The following is a 26659-nucleotide window of genomic DNA, read 5'->3' as shown; positions in this document are numbered from 1 at the left end:
TGCCTGTTGAGATCTTGAAGCATTTGGGTGACACTGCTTGTTTAACCATAGTTGTTACATACGTATTGAGCTGCAGACCGTTGTACTCGTTCAATTTTGTATGTGAGGGATTTTTGCCAAGGTACCATATAGAGGAAAGGTTTTCAAGCTGTGGGCGGACATAGGTGTTGTAAGCTGTTTCTTTATTTTTCTGTTGTTTGTTTTGACATTTCTTTTGATGAATCTAAGTGAGTTATTTGCTTTCGATGTGATGTTATCAATGTGTTTTGACCAGCTGAGATCTTTGCTTAGTGTGACGCCCAGGTATTTAGCAGCTTCTGTAGTTTTTAGTGCTATATTATGGAGCGTTTAGTTGTAGATGATAGGTTTTTTTTCTTTCGAGTAATCCTCAATACTTCACACTTACTAGTATCCGGATTGAACTCTATTGACCAATTCTTTTCCCGGGCTTCTAGGGAGTGGAGATCGTTTTGTAGGGATTGGGAATCAAGGGAGGATTTAATCGTCAGATAGACAGTAGTGTCATCTGCGAAAAGTACTGCCTTACATTTGATGGACTCTGGGAGGTCATTTATGTAGACCAGGAAGAGACAAGGGCGAATGACTGATCCTTGTGGAACCACAGAAAGAACAGGAAGTTCATCTGAGGTGAAGCCATCCACAACTACTCTTTGGGAACGGTCCTTGAGAAATGACTAGATCCACTGGGATGCTAATGGGTTGACTCCCAGGGTATCGGGCTTATGAATCAATTTACCTTGTCAAAGGTTTTACTGAAGTCCTTGACGATGACGTCAGTCTGTTGGCCATTCTCAAGATTGTCAAATACCTCTTGTGTGAAACTTATAAGTTGTGTTTCACAGTTATGCTTTGACCTGAAGCAATGTTGATATTGGCTAAGGAGATCATTTCTGTCAAAGTTGGACGTGATATTTGAGACAAGAATATGTTCCATTAATTTAGAGGCAATACATGTTAGGGATATGGGTCTATAGTTACTAGTCTTGGATTTTGGACCTTTCTTGTAAACTGGTGCAACGATTGCTTTCTTCCAGTGATTTGGGACTTGACCTGGTTCAAGAGGTAGTGCAACGATTGCTTTTTTCCAGTGATTTGGGACTTGACCTGGTTCAAGAGATAGTTGAAATATCTTTGTAATGATTGGAGCTATCTCTTGGTGAAGCTCTTTTAGTAATCTTGGGGAAATTTCATCAGGACCAGAAGCTTAGTCTAAATTATTTGGATTAAGCCCCATTAGTAACTTGTCCACGCCCACAACAGATATGAGGATCGTTGGCATCTCTGGTGCTGATTTGGGGTTTGTTATTTTTTTGCCGAGTTGTTTCAGGCTTAGGGGTGTGGGCTTTGAAAAGACAGATTCAAACTGTTTATTGAGGATATCTGCCTTTCTGACCGGGTCAGTATAAGTTAGACCCTTATACTTCAAGGGGGCTACACCACAACTGTCTGTTTTGTTTTGTTTAACAAACGAGTAGAACTTTTTGTTCCTACCCGGTTGGGAATCGCCAGTAAAAATGACCGATTCCAAATAAGACCAACAGAAGGTTTTTTATTTCCTTTTGGATTCTACATTTTAGGGCCTTAAATACTTGGGCAATGGTTGATTGTTTACCTTTCTTTGTCCCGTTTGCGTATTTATAAGTATGAGTCATAAGAAAGTACATGTAACAGAATACTAAATTTGCTGGGTTTTTTTATCAATTTGATATGATGTCATGTTTACTATACCTTAAAATTAGGTCCAGATTATTTAAATAATTAAATTAATTAAGTGATGTGGTGAAGTATGCCCAGTTTTATGAAGTCTATATATTTAGTTTTTCTTTTCAAAAGTAATTAATGTAATCGTAATTACAATCGCCTCAAACATGTAATCGTAATCGGTGATAATGTAATCCTATGTAATCGATTATATTTGAAAGTAATCTTCTTCGTGCCTGAAGTACTGATTTTCTTGTTTTACCTCCGAAGCCCAAAACCCCAAACTTTTACGGCAAGTTATCCACCCACTTCTGCCAGGTCCTCAGCTGTTCTTTCTACCCGAAGGAAGTAAGTTCTGTCTGTATGATTTTTTCTCTTGAATGCGGTTTCACAAAACTATGACAGGTCGCAAAATGTGTTTGGACCTAATTATGTGGGTTTTTTTGTTGTTATTTTGACAGCCCAAATGCATTTTGAGACGACCCCTCATCGACTCTTCAACTTTGAAGACCATGTATAGCCAGTGCTGTCTGAACATGGCGAGCTGAACTTTCGTAAGAAATATTGCTTTTTATTTTCCGTTGTTTTATGTTCATTTATGATATTTACATTCTATATTTTGCTTTAAAGTGTTAAACATAAATAACTCTTATAATTTGAATCATAAGTATATCCGATTATTTCAGGATAACGCCATTAAACATCGGTTGATTGAACTCTTTTTTTGGCTGTCAAGTTGATGATAAATTTTGCGCATTCACTGATACAATACATGTATTTACAAAACAGAAATATGTTTAGGATAATCTTCGCAAAAAGAGTTACTTTACGACTTATAGTACAGCTTTTAATATATTTTTCATTTTATTTAATGAGGATTAATCTGTTGATTTCTGTAAGAACTTGCACTAATTGTAGTTTAAAAATGTCTTAAAAGTTTTAAGGGGTAACTTTACTTTATAGAGGGATATGTTTGGGGGTGGCTGCCCCCACACCCCAACTTGTTGCGCATGCATATTGTAAACTTCCAGGGACTGCTAAAGTGCATTCTAAAAAGTAGAAAGGAATTTACTGATAGAATTTTAAGCCTTTATGTCAGTTTATCAACTTTATGCAAACTTATGTATCATAGATCTACTTTTCCATGCAAATTTGATTTGTTCACTATAATTTCATTTTAAGGTGTTTGTTAACTTATATTTACAAAATGAATTTCTGGGCAGTGGCTATGTGTCTGCATTCAAGATATCTGTTAAACATACCGTTACAGTTATTCAGAATTTTGGCATTATTCACGTATAGGCCTCTCTATTTACATGTAGATTAAAAAATACATTGATTTAGTAACTGTTCAGAATGTTATAATTAATTTTAACACGATCCGATTCATTTTCCTATTAAACAAAGAAGGCTGAAAACAGTGAATTATTATACAACAGTTCACTGTTCTGACATCACAATTATTACATCATAGCGGCGCGCTGGAAAAGAAACCAATTGAAAACGGGCAAATATTTAATGAATGTCATCAAGGATGTACTTTAAAGTCCATGGTAATGTGTTAGAATCGAAATAATATATCTCATTTAGTGATTTGCACTTGAATAAAATTATTGTTTGTCGTTCAGATGCGTATAATTATATCACGAGGGCTGTGCCCTCGTGATATAATTCCTCCGCATCTGAACTCCAAACAATGATTTATTCAGCGTCAAATCACTAAATGAGATATATTATTTCTTAAATATCTATAAGTTTAAGACTCTTGGAGGTGGTGGTTGAGAATTGGGGTGGATATAACACATGTAAAGGGCTGATATATGTTCAAAACTGGCTGGTGCATGACCTCCCTCGAATTGACTAGAGATGTGACTAACAAAAGGAAAAATTAAATTGATAATTCACATCCTAATTTAATGTATATGACTATGCCAAGTATTAACAAACAAAAAATCTAACTAATAAGTAATTGATTTGATCCATATTTCTAAAATACAAAATGACACAACTGGGTGAACATCCCTGTCTGTGGCAGTGCCAAAGCTCCTCTTGAGACACATGATATTGGCATGAGTTTTGGGTGGTGGGGTTTGGGCCTGTGTGTGGGGGGTGGGGTGGGGGGCGCTAATAAACCTATTTTTAAGCCAAGACCAAAGCATTTTTAAAATTAGTCATATTTTTTCTCAATTTTGTTAGAAGCTATAATTATAGAATCTGATAAAAGATGCAAGAACATTATATACTTCAGAAAGACACTTTGTAATGTAGGCTACATTAACATTTTTTTAAATGGCTGGAGATTTGTTTACATTGTATTTTAACAACAAGAACAATATAATAAAAATGTGAGATGACACTTTTATTAAGCAAGTAGGCTAAATGAGGAAGGTTTGGTAGGTAAAGTACTGTTAAGTACCGGTACTTGCATGACTATTATAAACATATTAAGTAACCATAGACATGTGTATGTATAAAGAAATGATATTATAATCAGACTCTGCAGATGATTAAATTAGGCCAAAATGCAACAAAATTTATTTAAAGATCAAAATGTGTAAGACTAAGAGTTAGAATGCCAACTAGATGCCAGATACTGGTCTTTTCATTTTGGCCTTAATATGGAAAATTTGCATGTGATTCTGTTGCTGTGACAGATGATCTAGTCAAGAAAGACAAGATGGAAAAAACAGTTTGGCCTTAAAATTCATTTCTGGCAAATGGTTAAAAACTTTAATGCTATAGTTTGTGAAAAAATCCAGTTTAGGACCTGCAAGTTAAGAAAGTGTACTGACTGAAAAACTTTTTGACATGTTAGTCCAAGCAAAATTTTACTTTTTAAGTGCTGTCTAAATAGTTTTTTCTTTTATTTTTAAGTGGCAGTGATGATTATATACAGTATTTTCTTTCTGCTTTCTAAGAATTGTTGAGTTTTAAATTATACTTGCAGGTGATGCAAATGGATTACATTGTAGGTTGTTTTTTTAGAGGGAAAGGACTCGCCATCTGGTATTTGAGGAAAGGGAGTGGCTATGTAAAATCAATTTTAGCCAGTTTTTAGGAGAATTTGATTTGAATTTTCATAGGGGAAGATGGGAAGAAAAAAAGCCTTGCCTTGTCACACATACACTTAACAAAAATTTCAAGTTGGTTCAAATAACGATTATTTACAGTTAAAGTTACAGAAATAGTCAAGGGCCTACATAAGACAAAGAACTTAGGTGTAAGGTGTTTCACAAAAATCATTCTTAGAACATTTTACTCTGATTATTTGACTCAAAGAACCTGAGTGGAATAAAATCTGACAGGTTTGTAAAAAAAGTTGATTTGATTTTTGTAATGATTCTTTTTTAAAAAAAATCACCTGTTAAATACTTCATGATATTTAAATACGGATATAGCTCTACATACATGATTGATTTATGTACACCTTTACCATGCTGGACACAACTGATTCTGCCTTTGCGACCACTGTAGATCATGATCAGCCTGCACTTCGGTGCAGTCTTACCATGATCTGCACTGTTTGCCATTCAGTCAGTATCTTTGGTAAGTACCCCTTTCAACAGTTAATGATAACATCCAAATTGGAAGATGGACAAGTTCATTATAGAAATTTAAGCAAGGTTATGGTTAAAGGTGAAGATTTTCTACATTTTAATTAAGTAAATATCTTCATATAAATACGTGAGCGCAGGATATCTTTAATTGTTATATGCCATTGAAAGAAACTTAAGAAATAATTTATTCTTAAATTTGCATGATTTAAACAATTGTGTAGGCTTTTGATATTTTCAAGAAATTCGGTCATGAATATAGTGCCACTAGGCATATACACATAATATGCATACAAGTCAAAAGAATGTATCTGTGCTTTAACGGTATGGTAGATTTTAATATCACCTAAAAATGGTCATTAAATCATTTATTGTTGGCTTCACAATCTCAATGGAGGTTAATAATGTTTACCTTGGAAGGTTGGAATGTCCGCTGACTTTTTGTAGTTTAATTTAGTCTCAAATCTTAGTATATAATATTGACTCTTCATACGTCTTTCAATATACACTGGTACAAAACGTGTTCTAATCCCGGATTATATTATACCGTGATAATTATGTCCATAAGGTTTTCAAAGGTTCTGTATAGATAATTATGTCCATTTAAAGATTCTGTAAAGATAGTACAGATTTTAAGAAAAAAAACACATTTTTGAAGTTTGTGAAAAGGAAAGTATATATATTGTATACGATTTTGTAATAGCGTGAGATTTCTTAGATGTATATAAGTTTAGCGAGTATACAATGTGCTTCTCCCAATGAATGATATATAAGTACAATATGTAAGGTAAAACTTACCATAAGACACTCCAGGACCTGTCCAGCTCCAAAAGCATCCAAGGTTCTCTGCCATGCCAGGTGAAAAACACCTGTAAACAAGGAGTGTTATTTGAAAGAATTTTAGTGAGTTAGGAGTGGGGGATTAAATTTATGACTCAAAGTTTCATAATGAAGTGTCTTACTACTTTACCACTACATCCATTACCCTGATTAGATACTACTTACAAAAAAGGTACCATTCTTAAAATTAATAAGAATGCGACCTTGCCATTGGTTCAGACATGTAACAAATCAGATGCTGAGCTTTGGTCTCAAAACTCACCCTGACGTCGGCGTCGGCGTCACACCTTGGTTAAGTTTTTGCATGCAAGTACATACAGCCATCAATTAAAGGCATATAGCTTTGAAACTTATTTTTTCTTTTTCTAGGTCAATTACCAACCTCTCTGGGTCAAGTCCCATAACTCTGACATGTATTTTGAGCAAATCATGCCCGCTTTTGGACTTAGAAAATTTTGGTTAAAGTTTTACATGCAAGTTACTATCTCCAAAACTAATGCAGATATTGATTTGAAACTTTACATGTGTCTTCGGTGTTATAAAACTAGTTGATAGCAGCAAGTCCCATAACTCTGACTTTCATTTTGGCCAAATTATGCCCCCTTTTGGACTTAGAAAATTCTGGTTAAAGTTTTGCGTGCAAGTACATACAGCTATTTCTAAAAGGCATATAGATTTGAAACTTATTTTTTCTTTTTCTAGATCAATTACCAACCTCACTGGGTCAAGACCCATAACTCTGACATGTATTTTGAGCAAATTATGCCCCCTTTTAGACTTAGAAAATTTTGGTTAAAGTTTTACATGCAAGTTATTATCTCCAAAACCAGTGCAGATATTGATTTGAAACTTCACATGTGTCTTCGGGGTTATAAATCTAGTTGATAGCAGCAAGTCCCATAACTCTGACCTTCATTTTGGCCAAATTATGCCCCCTTTTGGACTTAGCAAATTCTGGTTAAAGTTTTGCGTGCAAGTACATACAGCTATTACTAAAAGGCATATAGATTTGAAACTTATTTTTTCTTTTTCTAGATCAATTACTAACCTCACTGGATCAAGTCCCATAACTCTGGCATGTATTTTGGGCAAATTATGCCCCCTTTTGGACTTTGAAAATTCTGGTTAAAGTTTTACATGCAAGTTTCTATCTCCAAAACTAATGCAGATATTGAATTAAAACTTCACATGTGACTTCGGGGTTATAAAACTAGTTGATAGCAGCAAGTCCCATAACTGATATGCATTTTGGTCAAATTATTCCCCCTTTTGAACTTAAAACTCTTTTGATATTTAACCTTTTTGGGTAATATTTTCCTGCTTCTGGGACAATATTTCGAATAGTCGAGCTTGGCTGTCTTATGGACAGCTCTTGTTTTTTTACCCGGATGTCTGAAACTTACTGTTATGAGACCCTTTCTAAATTTTAGTTGTCCCTAGAATAAAAGTCATTTATTTATCAGTACAAATGTAATAGTAATACAAATAAAAAAATATTTATAAAGAATAATTATACAGGTAAATGTTCATTTGTACATGAAGCACACATAAAAAAATGATCATTATGTAAATTGCTTTAATGTATTATTAAAAGGTTATTATAAATTACCTTAGTCATTGATTCATTATAAATTTTTATGATTATAAAATACCGAGGACTTACGAAATTAATGTATTCCATCAATTTGGTTGAACAAAAACATCATTATTTATGGTCTTCAAAGGGTATAATAAGTCCAGTTCTGCCTACAATGGTGGGCAAAACTAATTTGTAATAAATGAGCTGTTACAGAAAATGAATATGGTAAGTGCAGTGATTCTATTGTAGAAATAGACAGTTTCAGTTTACAAAGTATTTCAAGTATAATATTTCGGAAGAAAAAAATTTGTCAGTTAATGTTATACAGAGGGACTTACTTATTTTTACACTGGTCAGTTTTCTATTGCTTTGATGTTGAAAACTCTGTTTGAAATTAATGATGTGGTTTTCAAAAGGTTACGTCAAAACAAACTGTAGAGATTATTTGCTATGAAAATAAGTGTTTATTTGGGCCAGCAGAGAAAAGAAAACCCATGACACTATGAAATAGGATTGCAGAGGTGACAATTTCCCCCCAAGTTAGACTTATAGTTAAAAATAACTGAAGAAATGTTAAAAAATCTAGCTTGTATACCAGTCCATGAAAAATGGATAGCTGAAATTCTTATGTGCTATATTGAATGACACAATTGTTAATATTATATAAAATATTATTTTAAAATGATATACAGTCATGTAGCCAGGACTTTTAGAAGACACGGGGTTGGAGTGAGAAATGGACAAGGTATAGATATCTTGATACTTTCTGGATTTTAGCACTGATGCTGACTTGTTCTCCTCTAGTAAATGACAGCTTCCCCTCATGGGTGTGGAATACTATATTTATTATATATTTATTATACTGCAAATTTTGATTCCATACCTCAATTTTTAGCTCGACTATTCATAGAATAGTGAGCTATTGCACTCGCCCATGCGTCGGCGTCTGCGTCCGCGTCCGCGTCCCGATTTTGGTTAAGGTTTTGTATGTAAGCTGGTATCTCAGTAACCACTTGTGGGAATGGATTGAAACTTCACACACTTATTCACTGTGACAAACTGACTTACATTGCACAGGTTCCATAACTCTATTTTGCTTTTTTACAAAATTATGCCCCTTTTTCGACTTAGAAATTTTTGGTTAAGGTTTTGTATGTAAGCTGGTATCTCAGTAACCACTTGTGGGAATGGATTGAAACTTCACACACTTATTCACTGTGATGAACTGATCTACATTGCACAGGTTCCATAACTCTATTTTGCTTTTTTACAAAATTATGCCCCTTTTTCGACTTAGAAATTTTTGGTTAAGGTTTTGTATGTAAGCTGGTATCTCAGTACTTACTAATGGGAATGGATTGAAACTTCACATACTTGTTCACTATCATGATCTGACATGCACTAAGCAAGTCCCATAACTCTACTCTCTTTTTTTTTTCAAAATTATGCCCCTTTTTCGACTTAGCAGTTTTTGGTTAAATTTTTGTATGTAATCTGATATCTCAGTATCCACTAATTGGAATGGATTGAAACTTCACACACTTGTTCACTGTCATGATCTAACATGCACTGTGAAGGTCCCATAACTCTACTTGGCATTTTTACAAAATTATGCCCCTTTGACTTAGCAGTTTTTTGTTAAATTTTTGTATGTAAGCTGGTATCTCAGTATCCACAAATTGGAAAGGATTGAAACTTCACACACTTGTTCACTGTCATGATATGACATGCAGTACAGAGGTTCAATACCTCTACTTTGCATTTTACAAAATTATGCCCCTTTTTCAACTTTTGTATTCATTCAATTGACAAGGCTGTTGAATAGTCGAGCGTTGCTGTCCTCCGACAGCTCTTGTTTATTTCGATGTAAATGAGATATGAAACTAAAATTTGTAGTCCTGTCTGGCGCCATATAACCTATACTGTGTTGGTGCGCCGTAAAACCCAAATAAAATAAATAAATAAATATTTATTATACATTAAATTTACCTTTGTAAAGAAAATTTCAAGATCAAAAAGTTACCCAGAGTACTGTAGATCACCAGGTGTTACAAAGAGTGGAGATACAGCTAAAAATTCAATTTAGAAGTAATTGAGGAATGTATAATGAGAAAGAATGAACAATATTACATTTTAATCCCATGGTAAAAAAAGTGTGCATGAAAAAGGAGTTCTTTGTTTCGTCCCTTTAAAATCTGTCATTTGAATTGAAAACATCTCATTATTGTGCTGTATTTTTGTCATCCTGATCTACGATTTAGTATATAGAGTTTCATCTTTGGATCACTGAGGTATGACAATAGGTGGATAGTAGCCAACATTCCTTCCAGTTGATGAATTCAAGGAGACATTTTGTAATGAGTGGGGACTGTTTCAAAACATACAATTACAAAATGTTTACTACAAGGTGCAGTTTTTACGTTTGTGTGTCTAGTCTGTTGTGTCACAACTTTTTGAACTTGTGGATGTTTTCGGGACACATATTCACTGCCAAGTAATGTTGAATTTCGAACAAGGATTATTTTAGGAGCATATCATACAAGTGACTTTTTGCTTTGTGCAGATGGAAGGGAATAAGGCGCTTTGGTAGAGCATCCTCCCAACATTTTGAAGGTTCAGGTTTGTACTGTTGTTTGGTCATACGAAAGATGCTACCGGTATATACAGTCAAACTTTGTTTGCTTGATCTCGGCTAGTTCAAACACCTTCCTTTGCTTGAACTCATTGTTGGGTCCAGACAAAATCCCTGTATAATGTAAATTGTTTAATGGCTTGACCAAATTTTGCTGGTCCCATCAAGTTTGAGTGAATGGATTTTGACTGTAAACAGCTGTACTAGAAGCTTTCTTGCTTGATGTTCAACAGTAAAGGGGTCAGCTAGGTGTCCATGTAATGTGATTGGGCAGGGTTATCTGTCCTGTGTCTAACATCTGTTATACTAGTGAGGCAGCTTTACAAAGTTGGGTATTGTGCTCATTGATGAAAGGCATATTGTACACATAGATGGCATTGCTTGTAGATCAATGTCCAGTAATACATGATGCCAAACTGTAGACAAACATCTGTATGATTACTCCAGTCTGTCTTCTCTGACATGATTGTTAGGTTTTCTGCCTGTTAGAAACAAGAGCCTCAATGAGAAAAACACATTGTAATTCTCATGTTTTGCACATTATCACTAAATGGTGATTCTCGACAGAGAAAACACATTTTACTTCAGTTTGGTATAGCTCAGGTGTTCATCCACTAGCCTGCAGGCACTCCTGCAGTAGAGCTGTTACAGAGCTTTGTTTTGGTTTATCTCAGACTCCTACAGAAGTGAGTTTGTGAATGAGTAATTTTGTGGTTTCCAAATTTCCAGGTGAAAAAAAAAACTGATAAGCAGAAAATACATGAACCTAGGATATGTCTATGTTTAATAGATAGTTTTTGTTTCATTCATACAAATATTTCTGTTGTTTTTTATTGAGTAAATTATAGTGGAGTTTGTTAGGTGCTGTTTTTTTTTTTAAACATGTAGTTTAGTTGTTGGTCTGTACCTTTTGTGCTTATGTAGTGGGTAGACTATACATTTGTTTCCAGTTGCCAAAATTTACCTTTACACTGCACATGTTACTGTACTGTGAAAGAATGTTTCAGATTCTCAGGCAGAAACCCAGGCCTGTATGGCAGTGACTGTACCATTTAACCATGTATAATCCATCCCACTTAATAATCCCCAATCCACACCCCCACCCCTCCAAGCAAATATCAGAAATAACTGCTACCCCCTTGCCCTCCCCAAGGACATTCATTCACAGGGATGGGAGTGGCAGTAAGGCAGGGATATGATTTCAATCTTACCTAGTTAGAAAAAATAGTGAAAATATAATGATAAGTATGTTTGTGGTATAGATCAATGATTTTTGGCAAATTATGGGCTGTTATCTTTTTAGCTTGTCCAAGTAGTACACAGAGCTCAAAAAGAGATATTGTGATACCCCTGTATTCATTGTTGTTCTTCAGTAACATTTTTACTGTTAACACTTTAGAGGTCACATTTTTGGCCCATTTTTAATGGACCTTGGTCTTTAATATTTTGGATGAATTTGAAACTGGGTATAAAGCTAGGATTAAAAACTAGGTCACTATGTCGTCAATCATAGAAAACCTTGTAAAAGGCCATAATGTTCTACCTGATCTAAATGAAACCTTAGTCAGAATGTTCATCTTAGCCTTTATGAAATCTAGGCCAAATTTGAAACTGTATTACCTGTTGTCAAAAACTAGGACACTAGGTCAAATCATAGAAAAAACTTGTTAACACTCAGGAGGCCACATTTTTATTCTGTCTGAAACCTAACCAGAATGTTTTCATGAGAAACTATGTTTGATTTGAAATTGGTCCATCTTTGTCCAAATGTCAGTCACTAGGTCACGTGTTAACTCTTCAGAGGATTGTGGTCAGAATGTTTGTCTTTATGAAATTCTAACCAGGCCACTAGGTTCAGTCTTAGAAAAACCTTACGTTAACACTCAGTAGGCCGTATTTTCTACCTGATCTTCATGAAATTTGTCAATATGGTTGTCTTGAAATCTAGCTCAAGTTCAAATTCGGTTATCTTAAACCCAATCTTTATGAAACTTGGTCAGACTGGCTGTCTTTCTGAAAACTAGACGTAAGGAGTAAGTCAGGTGAGCTATGCAGGGCCTTCATGGACCTCTTGTTTAATGTGTTGTATATGTCTGAATTATCCCTGAAGTGTTGGTCTGATTTCAGCTAAAATTAATGTTTTATAAAATAGGTTTAGCTTTGTGGTGCATATTTGCCTACAGTAGCGTGAGATTATATTGAACATGCCCGTCCACTTAGCTTTATAGGGAGAGTGCATATCTACAGATTGCAGGGTTGTGAGTTTGATCCTCTGGCAAGGCATATGATAAATCATTTTATTCTCAACTTCTGATTCATGTGGAGAAGTTGACAGTTTCTTGGGAGAACAATTTAGTACTGGTATAGATTCCTAGAACACTGGGTAGGATAATTGCTTGCTGTTACATAACTGAAATACTGTTGAAAAACAGCGCTTAACCAAAATAAACAAACAAACATTATACTGAACATGGTGAGCCACAAGGAATAAGACAACTGATACAAGGAATGGTACTAACTGATCACAAATTGGTATACTATGACAAAAAAGACGCTGGAAGAAGTGTGTTGGTACCAACAAACATGGCCAAACTTCACAACCAATTTTTCATTTACCTGGAGGTGAATATCAACAGCCATGAAATCAATCAGCCTAATTCTTGATGTACACAGTTCCTGCTTCCTACTTGAACTTATTTTTGAGTACTCTCAGCTGTCTGGGGTTGATTTACTTTTCTTGCTGCTATCTCTTCTGTGGGGGAGAGATAGATAGTCAGGGCTTTAAACATGTCTATCTCGTTTTTTCCTTGGATATGGAACACTGCCAGCTTATGAGAATATTGAAATTATTTCATATTTACAGGTATTTAAAGCAGAGAAACAATTTGGATGGCATATGTGTGGAGATCTATCAGAAAACTGTTGTTTTCAATAAACAAAAAGTTTCCGAACTTTTTCCCAATCCTTTGCACTTTAAAGCATAAAAACACAAAATTTATGTTTGATGGAAAATATTTTGGTATCGATTTATTTTGAAGACAGATTTAACTGATAATAAAATAGATTTAGATTATTTTGAAAGCTTCGATTTTACGAATAGCTAATTAATGGGACTGCATCAATGGGTGTTTAAAGGCAATGAGTTCCTCTGTGTATGTCTGCTTAGATTGTCAGTATAGAGTCCAGGGGCTGTATTCATAAAGCATCTTAAGTAAAAGTTGTGACTTAAGTTGAAGATTTTACTTAAGTTTGTAGTGATTTCAGTCTAATTCTAAGTAAAAACTTCTATTCTAAAGTCCTTTTCATAAAACAGCTTAAACAGACGAAGCGTAAGAAATGACTTAAGTTAGTGCATTGTTTTGCTTTAAGTTATGTCACCTAGCACCCTGACTTACTTTTAAGTAACTTATATATCTAATATATTTCTTACCTCAGTAATACTTAAGTAAATAAGCAATTTCTTATATTTAAGATGCTTTATGAATATGGACCCAGAAGTTTGATCCTTGCATTTGATGAATTTTCTCAGTTATGTCACTATTAAAGACGAACCTGTATGTATTAAAGGGATTGGACTCCAGATTTTGGCTAAAACTGCATGATTTTGTTTTAAAGTTTGGTCAGGTTATGAACATCAGAACATGTCCTGTTATGAACATCAGAACATAAGTTTTTGTTTCTAAACTATCTTAAAAAAAATGCCAAATCAAAAAAAAAAGCATGTCTGAGTCGGGAATTAAACCTGGGCCGCTTCGGCAGTAAAACCTTTTCTACCTTCTTTACCAGTACACCTTGGAGGAATTTGCACTTAACGATTGATAAATACAATTGTTATGATATGGCAGATTACTGCCAGAACCCCGTTGCAAACACCTTTTGAAATTTAACTGAAAATTAATAAAAACAACTAAATCTTGTGTGCTTCCATAACATGTAATCTGTTATTTGAAGTTTCAAAGCCGTCTCAAGAAATATAGCAATAATTTCCTGATATCTAAAAATTCTTGTTGTTGTTGTTGTCCTACAATCTGGAGGCAGTCAGCCAAGGGAACGGCACAGTGTGGCTGCCTAGGGCAGGTAGCTGCATTAAACAAGTTGGAATTAGAACAAAAATTCAATTACGAAAGAGGCCACTGTAGCCAAGTGGTTAATTTCTCGTACTTCAAATCACTTGCCCCTCACTGATGTGGGTTCGAGCCTCACTCGGGGCATTGAATTCTTCATGTGAGGAAGCCATCCAGCTTGATAACACAGGTGCCCGCCTGTGATGAAATAATGCAGGGAGGGGCATCTGAGGTCTTTCTCCACCATCAAAGCAGGAAAGTCACCATATGGCCAATAATTGTGCCGGTGTGACAAACAAACAAAATAAAAAAAAAAATAACTGACTGACTGCTTCAGACAAATCATGGCTGGTTAATCCTTAACCTGCTGGCTGCAAGTGATTCTGCCTTTGCGACCAGTGCAGACAAAGATCAGCCTGCACATTCGTGCAGTCTGATCATGGTCTGCACTGTTCGCTGTTCAGTCAGTATCTTTTTGGTTAAGCACCCCTTTTGATAGTTAATGGTACTGTCCAAATTGAAAGATGGGCAAGTTCATTATAGAAATTTAGCAGGGTAAGGGTAAAATAAGTTATTCAACTGTATCATAGACCAGTGAAACATAGGAAACATTGACTTTCTGTACAGTATAATATTAAACGTAGATGTTTGATGACTTTCTCACCTGTAACTGTTTATATATTTTACCCGCTTCTCATTGAATTAATCATGGCGAATAAATGTGTACATTAATCTAGGACATTCCAATACATGATAGAATGACGGTTATTACATATGGTATATTTTGCCAGTAATTACCAGTGGTTTATTTATTAATATTTCGTTAATGTTTTCTTTACAGTCTGCCTTTATTTTATGTGTTAATTAATTGCCTTACTGATTACTTCTATTTTATGGAATTAGAAATGATGAGCAAGAAAATATTGTATACCATGATTTTATTGAGCCATTTTGTGGTTGCATCAGCAAATTGCGGTTTTGTACATCTGGCTCAGTAGTAAGTTTAAACTTTACGTGATGCCATCGGTAAACAAAATATTGCTAACAAAAAAAATCATCATAATTATGAGGGCCTTCCCTTTGATATACTGCCCATCTCTAAGATCTTATTTTAGAAAAAGTTGGGTTTCTAGATTCTGGGAGACTGGTCTTGGAATTTTCTGGGCCCAATTGGCTTCATATCATGTATGTACAGCACAGTGTGCTTGTGGACAAAACCCTCATACTTAAATTTTCTTTTTCAAACTTTCAGAGGTGATGACCCTTGTGTAGAACTAAGGTAATATAACACATAATGAAAGCCTTTGTTAGTCAGTAAAAAATAAAACTATTTATTTGGTCCATATCTCATCTGGATTACTAGAAATCCTAGTATATGTAAGTCAAATGCATGAAGTGAACAGTGAATGTAAATGTCACTGCACCTACCTGAACAATATACATGTAGCCTGAACAATTAGCGTGCTACTGGCATGCTATCACTTACATGTTACCACAGCATTATCTAACTGTTCTGCATCTGGCAGATATGTGTAACATCTTTGATTTGTAATTGTTTTCATGCTTATTGCAGTAAGTACTTGATGTGTGAATGCAGTACTTTGGTTTTTGTCAGATTTCCAATTGTGTTATTTCAAAATGGCAAGAGTTACTGGCCATTTCAGTTCAGACAATAGACTGGTTTACATGTAGAATGGCAAATGTCTGTGTTACACAGAAGGATGAAAATTTTTAAAAAGTTGGATACAGTCAAATTCATGTTAAGCATTTTCATTAGAAGGCACTTGTTTTAGTGCCTTCTAAGGAAAAAATGGAGTCACGGGTCCATGATAAAATACCCGCTTAGGGAGAGTGCAGATCTATGGATCACAGGGTTGTGAGTTTGATCCCCAGGCAAGTCGTATGTTCTCCATGACGATCTAATGAAAGACATTGTATCTAAAATCATTCACCATCCACATCTTAATCATGTGGAGAAGTTGGCAGTTACTTGCTGAGAATAGGTTAATACTGGTACAGGGTTAGGTTAACAGCCCACCATAATATAACTGAAAAACATTAAAAATTGTTTGGAGACCAGTCACAGCTAAGTTTACATTGGACTTCATGTTGGGACCTTAGGAAACAAAATAATATTTAGTGAAGCAGATTAGCAAAGTAGCTTGCAATAGATTATGTTTTAAGATTACCATCTGTTGTTTTCGCTATGAAGTTAGCTTCAGTCTCAGACCTAATTGATCACAGAACATGTGCTAATTGAACAGACACTGGCTGTAATTTATTCTTATTGTTCTATCAGACTGTCTGCAGTTCCTGTTTTTATTTTTTTAAATGGAAAGAAGTTTGTTTAAAAGGATGAAAATGTTTGTTTTTCTGTTATTATTTTTTAGATAAGATACGTAGGTAATCTTTTTATAGACAAGAAATATGTAATTATACTGAAGCATGGTTTTGTACATGTGTGACTGCAAGGCTGATCCTTATCAGATTCTCATATATTTGTGAAAAAAATGCACAGGTCCCCAAATGGAACACCCAAGCTTAAATACATAGAAACACTTGAGAGGTAGGAAGGGATGGGAGGAGGGTGGGACTGTCACATTTTGGGAGTGTGGTCAGATTATAACTGTAATACATGCATCATAAATGTAATTAGCCCCCCCCCCCCCCCCCCCTCCTCCCCCCTCACACCACCACCACACCAAACACGCACAGGTCTAAAAGACCTTGTGTGTAGCAATTTCAATTTATCATATGGCAGAATTGGTTAAAACTTTGACTGATGGTCATCCCTGATCGTAGGTTCAACCAGGGTTCTCACTAGCAATTTCAAGTTGCAGTCCTGGGACTCCCAAAGCTGAAAAAGTTGCAGTCCCAACTACTGACTAGACTGACGGACAGACTTAAACGTTTCGTCAAAACACAGGCCTCTAATGTACTGTCAAATTAAGTGTAGGCCGAAAGACATTTTGTAAACACAATTCTTCACACAAATATTGTTAAGGTGTGGTAAAAAGGTAAAGATAAAATAGGTCACATGTAATCGAAAATTAATGTAGGAAAAAATCACCCCTGGACAACACCCCCCCCCCCCACCCCCCTGCTGTTTCTGATCTTCCTGGACAAAACCCCGCAGTGAAGTTATCAAGTTGGACAAAATCCCTCTTGTAAAAATATCAAGTTGCCCAAAAATCGCTCCTGATAATTTTTTCTTTACTGGTACCTATATATTTCAGAATGGAAACGTATACATGTATAAACATAAAGTGAAAAGAAAATATATAAACAATTACTACTTTTATTTTAATACTCATTAAGAGCACAACATATCTAAAATACAAGAATGCACAGTATGTCTATGATCAACATATTAATATATGCTTCCTGAAATAACATCAGCGATTTTTTCAACCAAGGTGCTAGTTGTTGACTCTACCAATGTGCAAGTTTGCGCCTGTTCCTCCACCATTTATTTAAGTGAGATTTAAACTTGCTAATATGACCTAAATTGTGTTGGTGTGACCTAAAGTGTTTTTTCCAAACACAAGTTTTATGTTGATATTCTCTTTAACTTCACATAATTTCTTTGATAGATGTTTGTTCAAAGCATTGTTTGTTAACTATTTAAACATCTATTTCTTTGATTCCCTTTCAAATTATTCCTTTCTTTCTTTACTACATGTAACAGCTTATAGTATTTGATGTTGCATCCTGTATTAAATATTTATGCTGGCAAAACACCTTTCTTTAATATTAGATATACTACTATATCATATAATAGAATCACTGGGGCTTTTCTTAAGACATTTGTCAAAATTTTTGATGTTGAGAAAATGCATACTTTTTGTCAGTACTTGATGATAAAAAATAAAAAGGCACAGACATTGCATTGTACCCGACAAGGAAAAACTCAGTTCTGATGTGCGTAGATAATCTACCCTGTTAGTCACAGGGTAAAATTGTAATAACAAAATATAAGTGCATGTACATAATCATATAATGATTTTATCTTGCCAACTACACTTTTTCTGTCATGATACAGCTCAGTCCAAAGTGTCAGCGATACAGCAATCGAAAATCCATATTGGACATTTTACTGACTCGATATGGAATATATAGGTTCAGCACATGATGCCTTTTGACTAATAGAAAAGTCAGAATCTTTTAGAAGATATGATAATGGCAGGTATCATAGAGTTAAAGATACATGAATCTTGTGTATTTTCAGGTATGGGGCAGGGGACCTCCATAACCTACGTAACTATAGAAACTGGCCATCTGCAGAGGGGATTTACAAGAACAGGGGAGATAACTCAGTAAAGACAAGAAGAACTACTGTCTTACAACAACAACTTTTACCATACAAGCTACGGCTCATTTGATATGGCAAATATGGTAAGTAGATCTTTTAAAAATTGCACAGTGCCATGCCCCTTTTGAAGTGCTGCCATGCTGCCCGTTAAACTACCCATTTGCGCTACATGCCCTCTTACTAAGTAAATCAAAAAGGGACTTCTCAAATTATTTTTAGCTCAACTGTCACAAAGTGACAAGGTGAGCTTTTGTGATCGCGCAGCGTCCATCCATCAGTCCGTGCGTGCGTGCGTGCTTGTGACCACTCTAGACATCACATTTTTCATGGGATCTTTATGAAAATTGGTCAGAATGTTCCCCTTGATGATATCTAGGTCAAGTTCGAAACTGGGTCACGTGCGGTCAAAAACTAGGTCAGTAGGTCTAAAAATAGAAAAACCTTGCGACCTCTCTAGAGGCCATATATTTCATAAGATCTTCATGAAAATTGGTCAGAATGTTCACCTTGATGATATCTAGGTCAAATTCGAAAGTGGGTCATGTGGCCTCAAAAACTAGGTCAGTAGGTCAAATAATAGAAAAACCTTGTGACCTCTCTAGAGGCCATATTTTTCATGGGATCTGTGTGAAAATTGGTCTGAATGTTCATCTTGATGATATCTAGGTCAAGGTCGAAATAGGGTCACGTGCGGTCAAAAACTAGGTCAGTAGGTCTAAAAATAGAAAAATCTTGTGACCTCTCTAGAGGCCATACTTGTGAATGGATCTTCATAAAAATTGGTCAGAATGTTCACCTTGATGATATCTAGGTCAAGTTCGAAACTGGGTCACGTGCGGTCAAAAACTAGGTCAGTAGGTCTAAAAATAGAAAAACCTTATGAACTCTCTAGAGGCCATATATTTCATGAGATCTTCATGAAAATTGGTCAGAATGTTCATCTTGATGATATCTAGGTCAAGTTCGAAAGTGGGTCACGTGCCATCAAAAACTAGGTCAGTAGGTCTAAAAATAGAAAAACCTTGTAACCTCTCTAGAGTCCATACTTGTGAATGGATCTTCATAAAAATTGGTCAGAATGTTCATCTTGATGATATCTAGGTCAAGTTTGAAAGTGGGTCACGTGCCATCAAAAAGTAGGTCAGTAGGTCAAATAATGAAAAAACGTGACCTCTCTAGAGGCCATATTTTTCATGGGAACTGTATGAAAGTTGGTCTGAATGTTTATCTTGATGATATATAGGTCAAGTTTGAAACTGGGTTAACTGTGATCAAAAACTAGGTCAGTAGGTCTTAAAATAGAAAAACCTTGTGACCTCTCTAGAGGCCATACCCTTGAATGGATCTTCATGAAAATTGGTCAGAATGTTCACCTTGATGATATCTAGGTCAAGTTTGAAACTGGGTGACGTGCCATCAAAAACTAGGTCAGTAGGTCAAATAATAAAAAAACCTTGTGACCTCTCTAAAGGCCATACTTTTCATGGGATCTGTATGAAAGTGGGTCTGAATGTTCATCTTGATGATATCTAGGTCAAGTTCGAAACTGGGTCAACTGCGGTCAAAAACTAGGCCAGTAGGTCTAAAATTAGAAAAATCTTGTGACCTCTCTAGAGGCCATATTTTTCAATGGATCTTCATGAAAATTGATCTGAATGTTCACCTTGATGATATCTAGGTCAAGTTCGAAACTGGGTCACATGCGGTCAAAAACTAGGCCAGTAGGTATAAAAATAGAAAAACCTTGTGACCTCTCTAGAGGCCATATTTTTCATGAGATCTTCATGAAAATTAGTGAGAATGTTCATCTTGATGATATCTAGATAAAGTTCAAAACTGGGTCACGTACCTTTGAAAACTAGGTCAATAGGTCCAATAATAGAAAAACCTTGTTACCTCTCTAGAGACCTTATTTTTCAATGGATCTTCATGAAAATTGGTCAGAATTTTTATCTTGATAATATCTAGGTCAAGTTCAAAACTGGGTCACATGAGCTGAAAAACTAGGTCACTACCGTATTTTCCCGAATAGACGCCCCCGGGGGCCTTACATTTTCCAAAGAGGGGGCGTTCATTTGAGGTAAAAAAATAAAAAATATTTTTTTTTTACAAAACTTAAAAACATTGTTCAAACCAAGTGTAAAGTGTTTCTGTGTTGTTTAATTCCCCCAAAACGTAATTATTTGGCATACAATTTAATGCAGTGTGTCTTAAAATTATGCATTTAAATACGGTACCTCATGTATTCCGTGACACGCTCACTACATTACACATTACGCCATCATACCCAAACAGCTGTGTACTCCGATAATATTTTCCTTAGTACATGCGGGTACTGCAATACACAATGTCAGTCGTTTGACACGCTGCTTATGTGCCGGCTTTTAAATTAAAAGTTATTAAAACTGCCGAAGAAAAGGTTAACACTTTGCCGCAAATTTGTTTAAAGTAGACAGGAAGCTTGTGCGCGGGTGGTGCAAAAACAAATCAAAAATGGATTTACCGTTTAATTTTCTATTTGATGATTGGATACGTACCGTACATAGTATAAACGTTTTGGATTTACGGTACATGTACTGTTTAAAAGTGTGTTTAATTCTTAATACATTGGATACTTAACTGTAAATTACTTATTATGTGGACTTATAAAAATGAGGTAGGTGATTTTTTTTCGTTCTTGTTGACTTTTTTCCCCCTCCAAAACGGGTGGGGGGCGTTAATTAGAGATGGGGCCTTAATTCGGGAAAAAACGGTATGTCAAATAATAGAAAAAACGATGTCATACTCAATACTGGGTCATGTGGGAAGAGGTGAGCGATTCAGGACCATCATGGTCCTCTTGTTGTAGGTTTAGCCCCCGTGTGGGTCACCAGTATTATTACAAGACAACAGTTTTCAAAATTATTAACAGATTTGGAACCCATCTTAAAATCATGCACCTGATTGGTTGATTCAGATCTCAGTCTTGAAATTGGCCAATCATAAGGTTTTATTGACCGACTGGTCTTCAGCCTTGGAACCAGCACCAGCCCAAGAAAGATTGGTAGAGATTGATTTTGATATGTTTTAATTTTTTTTCTCCAAAACTGAGCAGAAAGTAATGACTGTAAAAACTGAATACAGTGATTCATAATTGCAAAACTGTGCTTTAGGCTCTTGGCTAGGATATTTAAGTATTAAATGAAGATTTTTGTACATTCCTTACAGTTTGTTTACATAACCAAAGTTTATGTTTTCATGTTCAAGACAACATATGTTCTGATGGTACAAAAGTTGCAGTTGCCAAATGCATGGCATGAAGGAATTCTCAAATATATGTTTTGTATCAGGAATTTGCTTAATGTAAAAAAAAAAAAAAAAGTATTGTTTATTGACATAGAATGATATCTTCCTGTGTTTATAAGCAAGTTTAAACTTTGTTTTAAATAGAAATAATTTGTCTAGTAAGCTTGATAGAGGGACTTCGATAGCCGAGTGGTTGCTGACTTTGAATGACTTGCCCCTTACCATGCTGATTGCTGTGGGTTGGAAACTTTGCTGAGGAAGCCATACAGCTGGATGATGGTTCTACCTGGTTGCCCTTCTGTACTGAATTAATGTAAAGTGGGGCATGTTGGGTTTTCCTCCACTTTGAATAGCTGGAAAGTCACTGTATAACCTATGTTTGTGTCAATGTGACATTAACTCCCCCCCCCCCCCCACCGCAAATAAAAAAAGAAAAGAATAACTAGCTTCATAGGGAGCATTTCTTGCAGTCACTGAGAAACAGCACATTCTGTGAAGGTAGTTGTTCTCTATGGCTGATTGACTGGGTATTTAGTAAATTTGCCTCCATTGACTGATGTGGAAAAGTTACCACTTACTTGCATATAACAAGTTATGCAAATCAAAAAGAAACTGTACTACAGATGAACTTCGGTGGCTCGAACTCGGATCTTTCGAACACCCGGGATCGCTCGAACTCTTCGCCCGGTCCCGAATTTATGCCTTCTTTATTCTATATAGTTCTACCTCGGATCGCTCGAACTTCGAAAATTCGAACTCTCGAACTCATTTGGTGGTCCCTTCGGCCTGATTACAGTGATAATTACACCTATTCAGTCGAACAGACAATTTGTCGCCGGAATGGCTTGTGTTTACAAAGTTTTTCACACCTCTGCCTGACATTCCCCAAGCTTCCCCTTTAACCGGCGCATGCGTAATTTTCACACGCTTATGTAATTAGCGTCGGTATACGACAAACAAATTAAATAAAGTGACTTTCGTTCACTGCAATGCTTTAATGGGACTTCGAATAAAATTATTTAAAATAATTGAGCAATGTCTGTCTTTAATTTTTCTGCGTTAAAACGGGAGATCCGATATCAACTTTCATACTGCTTTAGCATAGCTAATCAAAGTAAATGACCCGGAAATGGGGAATAGCTAAGTCGGCTACTGGAACGCAATATATTTGATAATATTTGTGCTGGATTATGATTCATAAAGGTTTGCTTTTCATGTCTTTCTGTTTGATGCTGTCTTCAACAAATTCTTATAATTATATTAGTGTTTTATCTGTGTTTTTCTTTTTCGTATCTATGTCATGTTTGAAAATAAATAATAAAGCATATTTCAGCGTTCGTTTTTTATTTATCATCGTATCATACACACATTAGGTACAATATGACAATATATTACGATGTAAGGTCTGTAACACATTATGCCCTCGTATTCCCAAATTCAAAATGGCCGCCATTTGGATGGCTCGAACAACGGAAAACTCGAACTAATTTCCACGGGACCCTCGAGTTCGAGCCATCGAAGTTCGACTGTATGTTTAAGTACAGTGGAATCCCTTTCAATTGAACAGTTTCAGGTCCGAAAAAAAAACACTTCAATTTAGAGTGGTTATTTTCAATAGAAGGAGCTTGTTCTAGAGCAAGATAGCTTTTCCATCAGAGGGTTTTCAGGTTTCCAGTTTAGAGGGATTCAGCATTATTGAGTCAATGTAAAAATCAAAGATATTTTGTGTATGTATTTATACTGTGTTATTTTCAGAGTTTTAATGATGGAGCGGAACTGTTCCTTGATATACTTACAAAGGAGGAGAAGGAAGCCCTCCTTACACAGAAAATGCAGGCCATTCGGAAAAAGAATGACATACTGCGAATTAGACATGAGGTATAGTATTTAATTTTATTTTCAACCGTCCCGAAAAAATTGAGGTGGTGACTCTTTACTGGCTGTTGAATTTTTATTAGCCCACCATCATCAGATGGTGGGCTATTCAAATCACTCTGCGTCCGTGGTCCGGCGTCCTTCCGTCCGTCCGTCCGTCCGTCCGTCCGTCCTTCCGTTAACAATTTCTCGTTATCGCATCTCCTCAGAAACTACCAGGGGGATTTTGACCAAACTTTGTCAGAATGATGTATTGGTACCCTAGTTGTGTCCCCCTGAAAATCAGAATGGTTCAACAAATTTTTAGTAAGTTATGGCCCTTTGTTTATTTCTATAATTTACATAGATTTATATAGGGAAAAACTTTGAAAACCTTCTTGGCCAAAACCACAGAACCTAGGGCTTTGATATTTGGTATGAAGCATCATCTAGTGGTCCTCTACCAAGATGATTGAAATTATTTCCCTGGGGTCTAATATGGCCCCGCCCGGGGGTCACATGGTTTATATAGACTTATATAGGGAAAAACTTTGAAAAACCTCTTGTCCAGAACCACAGGGCCTAGGGCTTTGATATTTTGTATGTGACATCATCTAGTGGTCTTCTACTAAGATTGTTCAAATTATCCCCTTAGGGTCAAATATGGCCCCGCCCAGGGGGTCACATGGTTTACATAGACTTATATAGGGAAAAACTTTGAAAATCTTCTTGTCCAAACCACAAAGCCTAGGGCTTTGATATTGTAATGTAGCATCGCCTGGTGGTTCTCTACCAAGTTTGTTAAAATTATCCCCCTAGGGTCAAATATGGGCCCCCCCCTGGGGTCACATGGTTCATATAGACGTATATAGGGAAAAGCTTTTAAAAACTTCTTGTCAATAACCTACAACATTCAAATTTGGACCACATGTATGGTTTTGAGTGGCAAGATGAACCTTGACATGAGTTGACCTTGATTTTGACCTTGTGACCTACTTTCACATTTCTGTAGCTACAACCTTCAAATTTGGACCACATGCATAGTTTTGTGCACTGATATAAACTTTGACCTTGACATTGACCTAGTGACCTACTTTCACATTTTTGAAGGTACAGGCTTCAAATTTGGACCACATGCATAATTTCGTGTTTCGAAATGAAATTTGACATTGATTTTGACCTAGTGACATACTTTCACATTTCTCAAGCTACAGCCTTCAAATTTGGACCACATGCATGGTTTTATGTACCGAAACAAACTTTAACCTTTACATTGACCAGGCTTCAAATTTGGACCACATGCATAGTTCTGTATTCCAAAATAAAATTTGACCTTGATTTTGACCTAGTGACCTACTTTCACATTTCTCAAGCTACAGCCTTCAAATTTGGACCACTTGCATAGTTTTGTGTACCGAAATGAACTTTGACCTTAAGATTGACCTAGTGACCTACTTTCACATTTCTGTAGCTACAGGCTTCAAATTTAGACCACATGCATGGTTTTGTGTACCGAAACAAACTTTGACCTTTACATTGACCTAGTGACCTACTTTCACATTTCTCAAGCTACAGCCTTCAAATTTGGACCACTTGCGTAGTTTTGTGTACTGAAATGAACTTTGACCTTAAGATTGACATAGTGACCTACTTTCACATTTCTGTAGCTACAGGCTTCAAATTTAGACCACATGAATAGGATTGTGTACCAAAACAAACTTTGACCTTTTCATTGACCTAGTGACCTACTTTCACATTTTTGAAGGTACAGGCTTCAATTTTGGACTACATGCATAGATTTGTTTCTGAAGTGAAATTTGACCTTGATTTTGACTTAGTGACCTACTTTCACATTTCTCAAGCTACAGCCTTCAAATTTGGACCACTTGCATAGTTTTGTGTACCGAATTAAACTTTGACCTTAAGATTGATCTAGTGACCTACTTTCACATTTCTCAAGCTACAGCTTTCGAATTTGGACCACATGCACAGTGTTGTGTACGGAAATGAAATTTGACCTTGAGCTAGTCAGTAAGTCTTGAAATTTGGAACACTCAAAAATGGCACATTGGTGGGCGCCAAGATCACTCTGTGATCTCTTGTTGTGATCGCCCTGTGTCTGCCAATATCCGGCAATAATTTCACTGTAGTGGTCACATTTTCTTCCCTCATAACATTTTTCACTTGTTTGAAAACGAGAGACATTTCAGTGTATTTTTAGCTCACCTGTCACATAGTGACAAGGTGAGCTTTTGTGATCACCCTTCGTCCGTCGTCCTTCGTCAGTCCGTGCGTGCGTGCGTGCGTCAACAATTTCGTGTCTGCACGATAGTGGTTTCGTTTATGATTTTATTTTAACCAAACTTGCACACAACTTGTATCACCAAAAGATCTCGGTTCCTTTCTTGAACTGGCCAGATCCCATTATGGGTTCCAGAGTTATGGCCCCAGAAAGGGCCAAAATTAGCTATTTTGACCTTGTCTGCACAATAGCAGCTTCATTTATGATTTTATTTTTACCAAACTGGCACACAACTTGTATCACCATAAGATCTTGGTTCCTTTCTTGAACTGGCCAGATTCCGTTATGGGTTCCAGAGTTATGGCCCCTGAAAAGGCCAGAATTAGCTATTTTGACCTTGTCTGCACAATAGCAGCTTTATTTATGATTTGAATTTAATCAAACTTGCACACAACTTGTGTCACCATAAGATCTCGCTTCCTTTCTTGAACCGGCCAGATCCCTTAATGGGTTCCAAAGTTATGGCCCCTGAAAGGGCCAAAATTAGCTATTTTGGCCTTGTCTGCACAATAGCA

At 36.0% G+C, this 26659-nt stretch overlaps 1 protein-coding gene across 1 annotated transcript in view; it reads left to right on the top strand.

The window, feature by feature from the left end:
• The first annotated feature begins 2167 nt into the window (after window positions 1–2167).
• LOC123540005 (general transcriptional corepressor trfA-like) overlaps window positions 2168–26659 on the top strand; it is a 60631-nt gene continuing 36139 nt past the window's right edge. Inside the window, exons 1-3 of the mRNA XM_053544459.1 lie at window positions 2168–2276; window positions 18620–18786; window positions 23744–23866. Of these exons, the coding sequence (XP_053400434.1) occupies window positions 18775–18786; window positions 23744–23866 (135 nt within the window). The 5' untranslated portion in view covers window positions 2168–2276; window positions 18620–18774. The remainder of the gene's footprint in view (window positions 2277–18619; window positions 18787–23743; window positions 23867–26659) is intronic.

The sequence above is a fragment of the Mercenaria mercenaria genome, chromosome 1 (genome assembly GCF_021730395.1).
Source record: "Mercenaria mercenaria strain notata chromosome 1, MADL_Memer_1, whole genome shotgun sequence".
In the NCBI taxonomy this organism is placed as follows: domain Eukaryota; kingdom Metazoa; phylum Mollusca; class Bivalvia; order Venerida; family Veneridae; genus Mercenaria; species Mercenaria mercenaria.
The sequence above is the reverse complement of the archived record's forward strand: the minus strand, read 5'-3'. Positions and strand labels throughout refer to the sequence as shown.